Here is a 17115-nt window from a genome sequence, read left to right on the forward strand (position 1 = left end):
TCAGTTAAGCCAAATGAATGAGGAGTGTGTACCTTATTCGCTTTGTATCTCATGGCGACTGCAGTAAAAATGTCAACCGTAATTTCAAGATACTTGTAAAAGATCACGATTTTCATCTCGTTTCATCTGGACTTGTGGTAGCCCTATCTTTAACTACAGCTGAAAGAATTAATCTCGAGAAATCCCAGCAGACCGGATTCAATTTGAATAGAGAGAAAAATCAAGTGCAACAGCATAATAGCGGGCAATTTAGACGGAGACCGCGTGGAAAATTAAAACAAGCCAGATTTACTTTTAATGTTCCGACATGCCAGTTGGGTTGGACGTTGCATGGAGGCAATTACAATTGCTGTAGAACTGTAGATTTTCAATAGAACCGGGTGGACACATTTTTGCAAAAGACACAAGATGGTTGCGCAGTTCTCAAAAAAGGACTAAAGTAGCTCTTTGTGCAATAATCGACAATGTACACACACAACGTTTTATTTTTACCTGACAAAATTAAAATGCGGGGTACGAATACCGGGTGTGGCCTATAATATGAGCAAAAAAATTAAACCGTAGGCTGTATTCCTCATACTGACCAACATTTGTTATGAATGAATGAATGATCATTTATTTGTCAATAGTGGGTTCAGCGACTTTTAAAAATAACTTGTAGTTTGATTTATAATACACTTTAAATTTTATTGTAAGACGCAATGTATTGCGAATTTTGTTATGTTTAAGGCGTGACAAGCAACGTCAATCACAATGATAATGGCGTGGCGATGGCGTCCATTGAAGATAATATTTATTTTGTATGAAAAATAGGGAATCTACATACTTCATAATTTTTAAAAGTTGTTGAACAAAAGTGTCACCGTTTGAGGAGTATAATCTATGTCTTAATTATTTGCTCGTGTTACAGGCCACAACCAGTATATGAGAAAGAAAGCGTCATTGCAAAATTTGTCGGGGACAATTTTAAATTTGATTAAATTTAATAACCTTTGTAAGCACGCGATTACAGTCATTTATAGTTTACTATCATTTGATAATCAGCCGACTGCTGATTGATACTTATAAAACAACAGGAACTTTTGGTAGTTATGTCAGATATAATTATCTATAGTAAACTAGCTCCTCTTACCCAATATGCCGATACGCGCACTACAACGAAATGCACACCTCATACTTGGCTGCATTTCGGCGCGGTCATTGTGCAATATCCACTTTATATAAAGCAATGGCGATCGTAAATTACAATTATGACCTTCGTGAATGTCGGAAGCCATTCAGGCTTGTTTATGAACGCGGTCTTAACTCTAAGCTAGCGGTAGTAGCGGTCTATGCACGGTCTATTTCGGTATTAGATCGTATTTCAGCATTACTGAAGTTTAAACTAAGTATTCTTATAATTAGAATGGGGTTAGCTGGTTGGACTATTTAACTGAGGGCGCTAACATGGGTGACAGACCCAACTGACAATGATTTAAAGAATCCTTTTTTTTTTATGGCAAATCTCATAAATTAAGTATCTAGGCTATGCTGGCGGCATCTATAAAATTAATTTTCTAAGACAACAATCTATGACAGTTGCCAACCCCATTATTAGAAGTGGTTTTAACAGCGGTTTGAGTGTTTTTTTTATTTTATATTTAGGTAAATTATCCTATGGGCTACCCATCTAATATCTCGCCACAGCGCCAACGCCGAACGTAAGTTTCTAATTCTGGATGCGATATTAGGGAAAAACATGTATCCATAGTGTAACCAAATTAGAACTTATGTACATTTTGACATCAACATGATCGCGTCTCGCTGGAGCCAATACAACGAACAAGTATTAGTGAAATGCACGCGCGAATAATAACAAAATGACATCATTAAATTACACAATTTACCTCCGACGTTTCAAGGACGGCGTTGTCCCCGTGGTGGTGGTGGTCTCGTGGTCGGAGATAAATCTTAAAATTTAAATATACCAATATTGATACATGTAAGTATAATAAGTAGGTTAGGTACCTACTGTAAACATTTTTTTAACGATTTTATTTTTTACTGTCGAGGAGATGCTCTCTCAGCCTACCTAATATCAATATCAACTTGAGATTTTTAAACTACGTATAGCTCGGACGGCAGGTTTCAATCGTGGCTTATTTAATTAAGCGATGCCCCACGGGGCAGTCTAGCAGCAGCGGAAATTTATTTCTAAGAGCACTTTCTGCTGGAATTTTACTGCGCTTATGAGACTAGTATGGAATAATTTTATTAGTTGTTTTTGTCTAGCTAGTAAGCATGTAAAAAAAAATAAGTACAATAAATTTCGCTAAGGTAGGCAAAACTGTTTGCTTTATTAAACCTATAGTAAATAAAGGTTTAATTATAAATACATTTCCAGTTTACCACATATTCCTAGTAAAGTTTATTTAGTTTATTACATGCTCGCATCAAATGAATCAATTTAAGAATATCTTCTCGGTAACAATTTTATTTGTTTCACCATTTCATTAGCTCAGAGCAACGTTTCACCACGCGACCCAACCCACACAAAGTTCAAAATATAATATAGCACCCGCACCATGTTTTCAATACAATTTCAGAATGCGCTCTTATTTGTGACGTCCCACGGGAAAAGGTACCTTAAGGCGGTTGGCGCTTACGCTAATATTAACGCCGCTCCAATATTATTGCGGCGCTATGCGACGTAAGCGCCAGCCGCCATAAGGTACCTTTTGCTGTGGAACGTTACATTTAACGCTGTTAGTTTCCTAAGATCGTTTGGGGCGGGTAATGAGCCCCGGGCGTGCAACGTTGCACCTCGGGACTCGGGGGCTCCCGGCCCAAATCCTATGAAATCCATATTCGGTAATGTAAGGTTGAAGAGATTTTCATTCTGAGATACAATCACTGCTTGAAAATAGGCATCTGCGATGAAAATGCCCGAAAAAGTTTGTTGAGCTTAAAGAAAATGAAACTATGTAGGTACAAACTATGACGGCCAAAGTGGACGAAGGAGGCAGATAAAACTTTCGCAGAAGTATCCAAACCAAAGTTACAAATAAGTATTACATACTTAAATTAAACATTCTTTAGGTTTCTTAATAAAAATGTACCTCAACGGTACAATTGGTACATCATACGTCCTATTACATAGTGTGCCGAAGGAATATGAAATCAAATGCCATTTAAATGTACCTAATGTCATAAATTACTATATTATGCTCATAAAATGTTCAGTTTAGAAGAATAAGTTATCGATGCCGATCAAATTTTCTACAATAAAAAAATCCAGAGGTTGCCTCCAGTCCGGTTCAAAATAAATTTATCGTTTGCCTAATTAGCCATTAGGAGGTCCCTTTTTCCTGAGATCGCAATTAATTTACAATTATGTACGAGGGGATGTACAAAGTCTTATTAAATAAAATGTTTCATAGACGGTTCCCTTATAAATTTGGGTGGATTCCCTTATAGCAATCTTTCATTATGTTTTTTCATGCTATAAATTTCGTAATTACAATTCGCTGGGACGACAACATCAAAGGTTACTTTTTAAATGATTAAATTTTAGGGAAAAAGGTACGATCTTAATTATGTAAATCAATATCACCAGCAACGAAACTTCGAACAGGGACATCGAACTCCGAAGAGCTTTCCATAATTTAGGCACCACACCGTATCGATGGCGGCGAAGTGAATATAAAATGTTCAATCATAATCTCTGAGATCTCTCCACCCTCTCGGAGCCTACTTCATCCCTAGTATTTGAATTTTTAATAAAGACTTATGTGCGTCGTTTCGTCAAAATATCCGTCAAATGTACACTTAACAGGCCTCTTCCAGCGGGAAACATTGGAATAAATATGCAAATGAAAGATAAATTGTCTTTTCGGCGTCGAGACATGCCCAATTTCGGAGAGTAATCGTGTAACTCTTGAATTTTAGGGTTGACTTTGTTACAGCTATTACAAACTGTAAATTCAATCTGTTACAATAATTATTATCTTTGAATACGAGTAGGTATGTAGGTATACAATAAATTCCTATTCTTTATTAGTTGAGTTAAATATTTTAAGCATTTTAATTTACTACTGTAGATGCCAAAAAGTCAAAATGAAGTCATAATAGGTATCATCATCATCATTTCAGCCTATATACGTCCCACTGCTGAGCACAGGCCTCCTCTCATGCGCGAGAGGGCTTGGGCTATAGTCCCCACGCTAGCCCACTGCGGATTGGGGACTTCACATACACCTTTGAATTTCTTCGCAGATGTATGCAGGTTTCCTCACGATGTTTTCCTTCACCGAAAAGCTAGTGGTAAATATCAAATGATATTTCGTACATAAGTTCCGAAAAACTCATTGGTACGAGCCAGGATTTGAACCCCCGACCTCCGGATTGAAAGTCAGACGTCATATCCACTCGGCCACCACTGCTTCATAATAGGTAATAATGCATAATAGGTATACCAAAGTATATTTCATTCTAAAAATGGAGTTTGTGTAAAAGTATTGTAAAGTTTACATTTATTTATTGCTTTCCTTTGCTTTGATACATAATGTCTTTAAAAACCCTCTTCAATTTTATCCGAGCCCTATTTTTTGACAAACGAGCCGCTTGATCGGGCCCGGTGTCCGAGGCCCGGGACCGATAATATCTCGTCACGCGACAAATTTGTGACGCCGGCTCAGCCCGCGATAAACCCTCTCCACGCGGACGTATGCTGTCCAAAATATAAAAGCACCTTATTTCGGGAAAGGGTTACAAATTTGCCTTGGTTTAGCTCCCTACGGTACCTGCTACATGCCCTTTCCGCAAAATTTCACCGAATATTTCTAAAAATGTCTCCTTTATTCATGACTATCAAAGTTGTTATCCATTCTCTCACCGTTCGACAATGTTTCTCCTCATACATGTATTCGATACGAAGTTTAAATATGTAAGGAGACAAGAAAATCGCGGTGCTTTTTCAGGACAGCCATAAATATTGTTAGATAAATATGTATTATTGGCCGCTGTCGCGGGCCCGTATAAGGAGACGTCGTATGCGGGGGTGCAAATTCGAATAGTTTCCAACTCGAAATAAAGGGTGTCAACTGCTCTCTTATCCCTAAAGATATTTGATGTTATCCTTGAGTTTCATATTACGTGTCAAGTCGTAATCATAACCCCGTTTATGCACGGGGTTCAAACAATATGATATCGCATAGAAAACGGCTAGTTTCATAACGCCGCAGCGTATTTACATAACTTTTTGTTCCATTGTAATCTGTCTGGAAATTGCTTTTCCTGATCGTTTCACATTACGAGCGAGTAGGTGTATAATTTTGACCGATATTGTACGCGAGTGTTACGGTGTACGTACGTTCGTTTAATTTGAGTCCATATTGTGTGGAGTCACGTTTTTAATTAAACCTACATATTAAAGCAGGCAATGTGCGATATTTTATGCAAGTCACAGTTCCGCATGTGAGCGTGGAACGTTACATTTATTTAACGGCCAGTCGAAATGGCGCCTGCTCCGCTTAAAAATATTTCAAAGTTAATCTTATTGAGCTTGTCGTAAACTGAGCTTATTCACTTTGACTACTCGACTTTACGAGCCCAGTTAAAACGTAATACGATAGCATACCATATAGAATTAGATTCGCACGCACGCCGCTGAAAATAAATGAAAACGAAAAAAATACGTGAAAAAATTTATAAATAAGGTCCGGCCCGTGTGGGTAAAATTTATGGGCGGAAAATAAATCTGTAAGCGGATACAAGTTTATCCATCCTTTCAAAATAAGGGAAGAGGTCTGTCGCGGACGGAGGTCGGATGACGAATGCCCTCAGCCGCGCGCGGGGACGGGGTACATAACGCGGAAAATTATTGTCGTCTTCAACTTTCCTCGTATGTTTCGCATATTTCTGTAAAATATATGTCTCCTTAAACTCAAACGCTCGGCGCTTTTTCTCACTTACAATTTTGAATATTCCTTACTCGTACTTGTACGCTTTATGAAATATTTCCTAAGAAAGGCAGCAAATGAAGCGTGGCTTGAACTAGCTAGGTACATCAAGTGTAGTAATTTCCGCGATAGTATCTCGGCGGGCGGTCACGTACGTTCTCCAGTTTAATTAGCCCCCGATTAAACTTCTGCCGGACTGGCGAATCCATTTTCTCGCGGCTTCTTTGCCGACGCTTCGTATTAATTGTTATTTACACGGTGCAATGCATTTACGGCGTTGTCGTGTACTTGATACAAGTTCAGAATGTTCAGATCGAACGTCTGAATTGCAGTTTGTTGTCCAATGGGAAGCCGACTTGCAAATAATATTTCTGTTGCTTCAAATAATATTTCTGTTAGGGAGATTCAAGCCGATTTATTTTTAAAAGTCATCAAATATTAATTTTTTATCTTCATCCTTATGCTTACTTTCAACCTTTGCTGCTGGCTGCACAGTTACTTTTTTTCTGAAAAAGGCAATCTACAATCCATTTCAAAATGTCACCTTGGGGCTCAATAACACAAAATTAGTACGTTACATAATCAAATCCCCCACTTTTTCTTATTACACCAAATTTACATAATGATGGTTATTTTAATAAGCCTTCGTGTTCAATTCCCCGAATGGTGGCGTCGAAATTCCGTTTGTAATTAATTATGAATTACTATTACTAGTTTCCGACCATGAATATTTAGTCTCAGGCTTCCCAGAGTATGTTTTTCATTACCTACATTTTAAAAGCCTTTGCCCATTTACGTTCAATATTACCTAAATAATTTATTACACATGGCCAGCATAGTTCATGTAATAAATATATCACGTACCTATATCAAACTCGAAATAATTATATCCAGTGCCCTGTTTATGAAAAGCTTGTAACTTGTAATACAAGTGACAGTCCCTTTTTGACAGCTTTTGTTAGAAAGGGACTTCCACTTGTATTACAAGTTACAAGCTTTTGATAAACAGGGCACTGATCTCTCATAATTATAAATTGGAAATACTTCTCGTGAAGTATCCCTCGGAGATTGTCGTAAGTCAAAGCTGGCAGCTCGGATTGACCTATGATTAAACTGCAACATTGTATGAAGTGATCATAAGAGACATAAATTAGACGTAGTACTAAAGTCAAAGTCAAAGTCAAAAATACTTTATTCATGTAGGCCTAGTAACAAGCACTTATGAACGTTTTACATAATAATATATTATCTTAAGCTAATTATCAGAGCAATTTATTGAAGTTAATATTATTCCATAGTAATATTGGATTATTATACAGATCAAATTTAATACTAAGAATTTCACAAAAAGATCGTCAAACATAAAAAAAAATTGTATAAAAGTCTAAGTACTACACATACTTGAATCAAATGAATATGATATACTCGCGTCTAGTTATTTATGAGAATGCCGTAGTAAATCAGCGAGGTTGTTAGAGATGACAACCGAATCACCTCGTGGTTATTATTGCCAGTCCTAAATCTAAAGATAACGCCGACTTGGGAGGGCCATCTTCCCATCCTATGTTTAAAATAAAAATTTAACCCCAAAAATTTCCTTTTTATGTTCGTAGGCATCGTGAATGCTTTTATTTGTTCTTAAAATTGTAACAGCATATTCTCGATCTCGTATTTCAGCGTTTACAAAAAGTTTGGAAGTTTTATTAAAAGTTTTCAGGTTACCTTTAATATTGAAGTAGCTTTTGCATTTTCCAGCTTATTCGGAGAATTTATTATTTGCCTCTGGGCTTTAGTTGTGTGTGTATGTTGTAATTAACTTAAAATGAGTGAGACGGAAAGCCGCACATAATATTTTCATCATTGTATGCGGTTTTTTGAGCTATTCCTTTAATTTTAAGCGCTACTAAATATAAGTGGTTTGTTTTCCTAGAAGAAGGTACTAACTACTAATTGACTCATATACAGCTAAACTGTATTTGTGTTTTATAGTTGACACTGCGTTGAGCGAATCTACAGGAAGCAATAACGTATATATAAAGTTGCTAAAAGTCGCACTGTTATGATAATACTATTACTTATTCTGTGGCACTATAATGTTGTCTTAAATCTTTACAAAATACTTAGTAATTAGCATCTTAAATATAGAGAAGCGGCACTGCAAGTAAGCCTTTGTTTACGAGGTTTATCGAAAAGTTGCACTGTTCTGGTTCACGGATGACTTATGTGATGTCCCGCAAACAATTAAAATGTGTTCAAACATGTGTTACTGTGAGGAATGACAATTCGGCTCTTCCAATGCTCTTTAAACTAAGTAGGTGTGTTTGTAAACAGCAGCACCACCCTGTGAACTTCCCTTTTAAATACTAACGCCAACATTCCTGTCCCGGCATAAAATATCAACCACGAGGCCGGGCTGGGTGCCGGGCAGTTTACTGGGAAAAATTGCTGAAATTTCAAGCGAAGAATGTCCGAATACAATCCCAGATGTAAATTAAATCTGGCCCGTGGTCAGAATCCGGCAGAGCTACGGGGAATTCGTGTAGCGGGCTCATTGCCGAATTTATTTGGAAGACTATATAAAATCGCAATCTAATATCGCTTGCACACGTCTTTGCTTCGTTGACTGTACAAAGCAGAGACATGTGTAAAAATATGTGACACGCTCCTATGGCTCTACAAATAAAAGCGTGTCAGATATTTTTACGGCCTTGTGTGTGTAAAATTAAAACTAGGTACTTACTTGTTTACATAGTCGTACTGTCACTCTAACAAGGTATGTATTATATTATGTACATTGACGTTGGTTCATTCTGCCTGTTGTGTGATCAGTTGTCTGTTTGTGACGTTCATAACGTCTTTGACAATCTTGAATACAACAGAAAACGATTTGCTTAGCAAGCGCCAAGTGATGGAGAAAGGGTGACGAAAATGTAATGTAGGTACCTACTTATTTTATTTTAATGGATAACTTTAGACAACGTATATGTGTTGGGGTAAAATAAAACAAATGCAGCCGCCATTTTTCAAAACCTGCAAAATAAACTACCGCGACCGTCAGTGGCGGTTGAAGACAGCTTGAGCGCTACACGACCCTGAGGTGGCGACACTGCACAGTCTCGTCTTGGACGGATCGCTCCCGAGGGCTATATGCAGCAGCCTTTCACAACGAGACATTCTCGTGAGCTTGTCCCTACTATCCTTACTAGTATAAGTTGGACCGACGAACCACCGTTCCCAATCGGAACTTACGCTGGTTTGGTGCGCGAAACTGTGAGTAGTGAATAACAGGCCAGTGCATTTTATTCTGTGTTCCATATTGTAACATATGGTGGCTAAACTATACATACAACCGCATTTGCTACGGACAACATTAATAATGTTATGAAATAAAAACGCCAACTGTTTTACTATGAATATTTTTATTGACGGATATATATATAGTGACTATCGTATAGTGAATAACTTATCGTCTGACATTCAGTATAATCTAGTTTTCCATGACAGATGCTAGAGAAATCTTACTCTTCTAGTTTTAGGCCTCTATGCAAAGTATTTCTGAATTTCTACAAATTAATATTTACTGATAAAACAAAAACCGGTGAACGTTTTTAAAAAGTGAAAACTTAAAAATTAAAAATGATTTTACAAATATTAATAGAAGTAAGATAATGAAGTTTTCTCTAACATTTCGTATCCGGTTTGGTGTGACTCGTAACTAGAGCCAATGTTTGCCTTTTCGAAACCACGATTTATGGAACCAGAACTTAAGTAGATCCGTAATAGAGCGGCTTAATATTCCGTACACACAAATTCTCAGAACCAATAAATCACATATTACGCCAATTACGTAACGGTCAGCATTTCCTTAATCCGAACGGTGGGTCCCAAGTTAGAAAAAGGGCTCAGAGCCCGACTTTCGCGGCCTCTGCCAAGGTTCAATTGATTTATGCCAACCGATAAGCATCGGAAAGTTTCTCAAACACCGCAGCATCCGACGAAAAACTATAGTTTCTGTTTGCGGGGGCGGAGTGCCATTGTAATAAGTTCTGGAGGAAGGATTTGTGGCTGTAAGTTAGCGCACGGTTGCCCTGATTCCCAAGATATCGATCCCGGCCGCTCGCTGGAGATGAAAAACCGCCCGCTACGCCTGGCCCACTTCGTCTAAAAACTACCAATGACACAAGCAGTTTTCCTGTAGGTACATTTTATTACAATATGTGAGATGTTGAATCGGAGGGCTCGTTAGTCGGACTGTTCGCGGTAACGCGAGCGCGCCATCACAGGTAATCGGAAGCGATCATCGCAAAAATGAGTATAATTTAGTGCGCTTCGCGTTCCAGTCGCACCAAATTGAAGCCATTACGCAATGACACACCGCGGTGCGCCGTATCTGTTGACCATTTTATTTCATATTGTCCGGGAATTGGAATACATAGTGCATACCTAGGGCGGCAATGTACAAATCTCTCACTGATCAGTGTCTTTTATATGTACATATCGCGCCGCTTGTCTTTCAGTGTCTGATTATCAAGGTTTTTCTTTAATAGTGAGTCAAATAAAGTTACTAAGCGTTTCTTTTATTTTTTGCCATTTTTATATAATGTGACCTTTTTTGCCACTTTTGTGTTATTTGTAGTCAGAATCGCGAGCCCTTTTATATGAGAAAAAAAGTGTCCTAAAATTTCCATACCTACATTTCTCAAACTTTCCTGTTTGTTACCGCCTTACAAAGTGTATGGGGAAATGGTAACACAATAGGAAAAAAACTCTGGGACATTTTTTTATCCCATTAGGATCTAAAAAGCTCGTGATTCTGAGTAGAAATAACACAAAAGTGGCAAAAAAGGTCACAATATATACTTAAAAATGGCAAAAAATAAAAGAAACGCTCACTTACGGTTATGTTTTCTGTTTGCTAGTGTACTAAGCCACTACACGTTCCCGTACCCTTCTTTTTTCTGGTTTGATCTTCTTTGCTGGTGGTGATTTGGATGGGGAGTCATCACGAAAACGAGCAGGTAACATACACTTCATTGAAGTACCGACCACGATCCGCTCTGCAATGCGGTACTGTTTATCAGTGAACGGTCTCAAAAGAGCATACTGGATCCCCATAGATTTGCCTTTCAGCATGTCGTCTTTCAGATAAATGTTATCATACAATTTAGTTTTTATGTACTCCAAGATTTTCTGGATTTCAGAATTATTTAATTTTAATAGTGCTGCGATTGCAATTTTGTCTAAATCCTCGGAGTCTTTAAGTTCAATTTGAAGTTTGACGTTCTTGTTTTCGGATGGGTAGATGATGTCTTTGATTTGGAAGCGATTAGGTCCGGAACCAAGCATAAAGGCGCATCTGAAGTAAGGCTGTCTACTGAGGATGTTATTAAGCCAGTTGGAGTTTCTCTCTAACGCATGGAGAAGGAAGTTAATAAACTCACAGATTTCCTTCTGGCACCTAGAAGGGACTATGGCAGCTAAGGCGATCTCAGGCAGGTTGTCAACTAAGTTGACGCTTGCCGACTCCCATGTTCGCTTGACTGGGGTCTTGGCTTTTAAATTTTTAAAAGAGGGCATGATCCTTTGACGGTTTGTATTACTAGTTTGTATTATTGGTTATACGTCAACAATCAATTTGGAATTTACTTAAATTTTCGAGACCAACAACCAAAATTAATGACAGAAGTCTATAGCTATTTTTTTTTAATTCTATAATGTCAACTTTACAGCTTGTGATCTCTATGGACGGTAACCTTATCTTCCATACTGTATAGGATTTAATCAATATACCTACCTACTTTACTCCAAAGAGTAAGTATAGGTATTCTTTACTCTTTGGGATTTATCACGGACTTATTAAGTCGGTTTGCCCTAGATATTGCCCTCAAAAATCCCAAAATACCTACTGATTCCCTAATAAATAAAGCCACACTTTTGTTTAATTTCAAGCCAAACCCGAGCAACCAATAAAATACAAGTAATAAATCATACTTGGCCGTGGGTACGATACTCGTATTGTCGGTCAAGCAGATCTTGTCAGCAGAAAAAGGCGGCAAATTTGAAAAATGTATGCGGGAAGGGATATCGTCTCATAGAAAATTTGAATTTCGCGCCTTTGTCTACTGACGAGATTTGCTTGACCATCTATATCTAATTTGATTTGTGGCAATCAAAACAGGTTCACACGTTTTATAGATGGTCAAGCAAATCTTGTCAGTAGAAAAAGGCGCGAAATTCAAATTTTCTATGAGACGCTATCCCTTCGCGCCTACATTTTTCAAATTTGCCGCCTTTTTCTACTGACAAGATCTGCTTGACCAAGTATATTTACAATAATCACTAGTAGTCGGTAGTTTCCGACTTAAAATATTAACCTGGCAACATAATTCGTATTAAAAAAAGTGAAACTCAGACTGTCCAGTTTTTCGCACAATCTGATTAAATTGTATGGTGCGGACGCACAAATATCGCACAAATGACATCAACGACATTAGCTCATTTGGCTGGCCGATCCTAATATTCCTAATACCACATAATAATATTATATTAAATCAGGGGCCTATTGCATAATAAAATACAAGCTAAAACATACTATTAGCAAAGACATATGTAACGTAACTATCTATTATTTTTGCTATTAGTGATTTTACTTATAGCTTGAATTTGATTATGCATTATTTTATTAGGCAGTTGGTGTGGTTGGACTGTTGGGTGGATGAAAAGTGTAAATAGGGAATCTTATGGCTCCTCTACACGATGGGCCAGCGCCGGCCACTCCAAGGGACGCAGCCATGCGGTAGAATGAGATAGCAATATCACTTGCTCCCTCTAACGCAAAAATGCGTCCCTTGGAGTGGCCGGCGTTGGCCCATGGTGTAGAGGAGCCCTTGCACAAAACTCTGCGTAGAGGGCGTCACAAGCGTTATCACAGGGCCTACAGCGAAACACCAAACATTGCAGTAATACTCGCAATTGGAGTAATAAAACCGGGCAAGTGCGAGTCGGACTCGCGCACGAAGGGTTCCGTACAATAATGCAAAATAAAAAACGAAAAAAAAGCAAAAAAAAAAACGGTCACCCATCCAAGTACTGACCAGTGACCACTCCCGACGTTGCTTAACTTTGGTCAAAAATCACGTTTGTTGTATGGGAGCCCCATTTAAATCTTAATTTTATTCTGTTTTTAGTATTTGTTGTTATAGCGGCAACAGAAATACATCATCTGTGAAAATTTCAACTGTCTAGCTATCACGGTTCGTGAGATACAGCCTGGTGACAGACGGCCGTCCGTCCGGACGGACGGACGGACAGCGAAGTCTTAGTAATAGGGTCCCGTTTCACCCTTTGGGTACGGAACCCTAAAAAGTAATTATACCTATATACCTATTGTCTATGGCGAAAAAAAAAATCTCGTGTCATGTTTCAGTTCGTATTTAACTTTTTTCGCGTCTTGTAAACGTGTATTGTCTTACTTTGTTTATACTTTGTTTGTTTCATCAATAGTAAAGTACCTAGGTGTTAAGTTAGTCTGTAAGTTGTTGTGAATGTCCAAATGAATCAATAGGCATAGGTATTTGACAAATAGGTTGACAAAAGCTGTAATTAAGTATTCGAAGAGTGTTAATGTTAACTTCTAGGTAAACGTTCTACGATTCGCGTAAGTAAGTAATCAAAACATAATAACGCCGCATTTTCAGATTTAGTCCTTTTTTTTTTTTATTAGCCTATTAGTGTGTCCCACTGCTGGGCAAAGGCCTCCCCTCTTTCCCGCCACTTGTCTCTGTCTAATGCACACTCCCGCCACTCCACACAGAATGTATCTAGGTTGTCCCGCCATCTCCGTTTGGGTCTTCCTCTGCCCCGAGATCCATCCTGTGGGATCCAGTCCGTGGATACTTTAGCCCAGCGTTCTGGGTGCATTCGGCATTTTTATTTTATTTAGTCCTAAATACAAAATTTTCGTTTTATTTTTAAATCTCAATGAAGAGCTTAAAGAACAGCTTCTAAATGGCACTTTGTATGAAGCAGTGAAGTTTAAATTGCTTAAACAGGCAGACCTACCATTGGAAAATTACCTCATTATTTTTAAATTACAGGTGTTTCTACCCCTTGCATGTAAGTATACATCTAGTTTTCCTAATGCATGCCAAATAGGGCATAAGTGCCATAAGTAAGTAGGTACGGTATGGCTAACGCAATCAAGATTTGCAAAAAATAAAGGTGGGTACTTATATTGGCTTCAAAACATAGAAATTTTAATCAACTAGGGACTTAATTAGCATGAAAATCGCAATAATGAATGAACACAGTCCCCAAAACAAACACAAAAAATAATCGCAAAAATTAACCACGACAAATTTTGCCTTTCAAAGGGAAATAGCGAATGGCACGCCGCGTATCGAGGTCAAACAACGCTACACAGACCCTCAATAATATCTATAGCCTCTAGAAGGCGTGATTCAGTTAGGTTAGGTTCAGTTTGGATAAAACAAATCATTTTACATACTTACGCAAACCGCTCGCATACTCGCATAGTTATCCCGTTAAGATTCGCTTCAACGGCAATGCTGTCACGACCTGTCGAATTCACTCACACAAACACACTTCGCTACGTAGTAAACGTCATAACCTACGTTTACTATGGTAATTACACCATTTAACAACGTTTCTCGACTTTACCAACAGTATATCACACGCGTAATAACTATATCTTTAACATATCACGAGCACAAGTCCCTACGAGTCCTAGAACTATACAAAAAAGCCGTATTTTTAGGCAAACACAGCCTAATCACCACTCCTTTTCTCTCACGAATTTCTATGATAGCGCACACCGAACAGCTGCCGTGCGTGGTCGACCAAAACAAAGACTGGTAGTGACATCTGTCGACAGTCATTATAGACATAACGACTGCAAGAACTATAAAGGCCTAGCGCGGCACCGCGTTTAGTAAATATTTTACAGGTGGCGCTGTTATCAAATCTGGGTACATGTGGACGTAGTTTAGAGAAAAGAATCCAATCCACAAAAATCTGTTAGAAAAATTTAAACTTTCTGTCAAATAGAAAAGTCATTCATTTAAATGACAAATTTTAGAGGATGGATCCTTTTCGCTAAACTGCGTCCAAGTTTGGTCTTACCAAGTCTTACTAGATGATTTGTGTAAAATTAATTTATGCAACAAAAAATATTCACTTAAATATTATTGAACGTATGTAAGAATAATATGATTCTAGCTTTTTATTTAGTAGTAATATGTCCAAAAAGTAACGACATATTACATAATATAATATTAATAATATTTATTTTTTAATTTAGCTAAATAGAAATAGAAGTTTAAAAAAAACAATTGTAGTACAAAAAACAAAAAGAAACTCCGCCATGACAGTGTTGAAAACTGCCGTGACCAGGATTCGAACCTGGGTTACTACGGCCACAACGTAGGGTCCTAACCACTAGACGATCACGGCTATCGGAGCGAGTGAAAAATGATGCGAAATTACCTATTACTTTAGGACACCATTCCGTTCCGTTCAACGTAAAATGCGGTTGCATAGTGTTGATACCAGTTGATACTATCGACGTTTCTTATTTTTTAACCGACTTCCAAATCTCAAAGAAGGAGGTTATCAATTCGGTTGTATGTTTTTTTTTATTTTTTTTATTTTTTTTTTTATTTTTTTTTATGTTTGTTACTCCATATCTCCGTCATTATTAGATCGATTTTGAAAATTCTTTTTTTGATTGAATGTATATGCATACAGATTGGTCCCGTTTTTGTCAAAACCCAGTTCTGATGATGGGATCCATGAGGAATCGAGGGAACTCCTCAAATCTTAAAGGCATACATATAGTGATTTTTGGGTTTTTATAAACAAATCAAGCATATACACCCAAAAAAGTGACATTTGATGAAGTGGAACTGCTGATGATGATCAGAACGGAACTCTTTAACGACGCATAGTTCACGGTTGGCGATTTGTCCTCTTCTTTATGTTTGTTAAGCAAGTTAAGTTTTTAAGCCACATTTTTGTCAAGCTCGAGTTCTGATGATGGGATCCATGAGGAATCAAGGGAACTCCTCAAATCTTAAAGGCATGAGTATAGAGATTTTTGTATTTACATCAGAAAATCAAGCATTTTCATTAAAAACTGTTGCATTTGATGAAGTGGAACTGCTGATGATGATCAGAACAGAACTCTTCAACGACGCATAGTTCACGGTTGGCGATTTGTCCTCGTCGTTATGTTTGTTAAGCAAGTGAAGTTTTTAAGCCACATTTTTGTCATGCTCGAGTTCTGATGATGGGATCCATAAGGAATCGAGGAAACTCCTCAAATATTATAGGCATACGTATAGATTTTTTTGTATTTTCATCATAAAATCAAGCATTTACATTAAAAACTGTCGCATTTGATGAAGTGGAACTACTGATGATGACCAGAACAGAACTCTTCAATGACGCATGGTACACGTTTGGTGATTACGAATTTCGATTTTGACTTGGACTGGGACCCGGACTCGGACTCATACCCGGATCCGGTTCGGACCCGGATCCGGTTTGGACCCGGACCTGGACTCGGACCCGGATTCGGACTCGGACTTGGAACCGGACTCGGACCCGGACTCGGACCCGGTCTCGGACCCGGACACGGACCCGGACTCGGACCCAGACTCGGACCCGGACCCGGACTCGGACCCGGACTCGGACCCGGACTCGGACCCGGACCTTGACCCAGAAAACCACTATGATACCTTAACTAAATAAACAACTATGATTACCTACCATAAAATGAATGTAGGTATAAAGTACGATGATGCCAATCTTACTAGCCCCTCCCGCTTAAACCCCCGTACACCGCACGGCATGCGCCATTAAGTGGGTTAGGTTAGGTTTGAACTGCGATCCTCACAGAACCGAACAAGGATTAGGTTAGGTTAGAACTGCGAGCCTTACAGAAACTAAATGCTACTTGAAAAGTGGGTTTGATTAGGTTCGAACTGCGATCCGCACAGAACCGAACTGCTATCTGAGGATTGGGTTAGGTTAGGCTAGAACTACGACCCTCATGGCTCCTCTTCACGATGGGCCAACGCCGGCCACTCCAAGGGACGCATTTATGCGTTAGAGGGAGCAAGTGATATTGCTATCTCATTCTACCGCATGGCTGCGT

At 38.4% G+C, this 17115-nt stretch overlaps 2 protein-coding genes and 1 non-coding gene across 3 annotated transcripts in view; all 3 read right to left on the minus strand.

Annotated features, from left to right (window-relative positions):
- Nucleotides 1–14798, minus strand: part of LOC134671340 (uncharacterized protein CG43867) — a 448491-nt gene extending 433693 nt beyond the window's left edge. Inside the window, exon 1 of the mRNA XM_063529166.1 lies at nucleotides 14450–14798. The gene's annotated coding sequence lies outside the window, so the exon portion shown is untranslated. The remainder of the gene's footprint in view (nucleotides 1–14449) is intronic.
- LOC134671093 (uncharacterized) lies at nucleotides 10617–11534 on the minus strand. Its single transcript, XM_063528875.1, has one exon. It carries the CDS (start codon nucleotides 11514–11516, stop codon nucleotides 10863–10865), a length of 654 nt encoding a protein of 217 aa, XP_063384945.1. The 5' UTR covers nucleotides 11517–11534; the 3' UTR covers nucleotides 10617–10862.
- Nucleotides 14799–15338: 540 nt separating the features above from the next.
- Nucleotides 15339–15410, minus strand: Trnah-gug (transfer RNA histidin (anticodon GUG)). Its single transcript has one exon. It is a non-coding gene; the product is annotated as a tRNA-His (tRNA).
- Between the last annotated feature and the right edge of the window lie 1705 nt (nucleotides 15411–17115).

This window comes from Cydia fagiglandana, chromosome 15 (assembly GCF_963556715.1).
Source record: "Cydia fagiglandana chromosome 15, ilCydFagi1.1, whole genome shotgun sequence".
Lineage (NCBI taxonomy): Eukaryota > Metazoa > Arthropoda > Insecta > Lepidoptera > Tortricidae > Cydia > Cydia fagiglandana.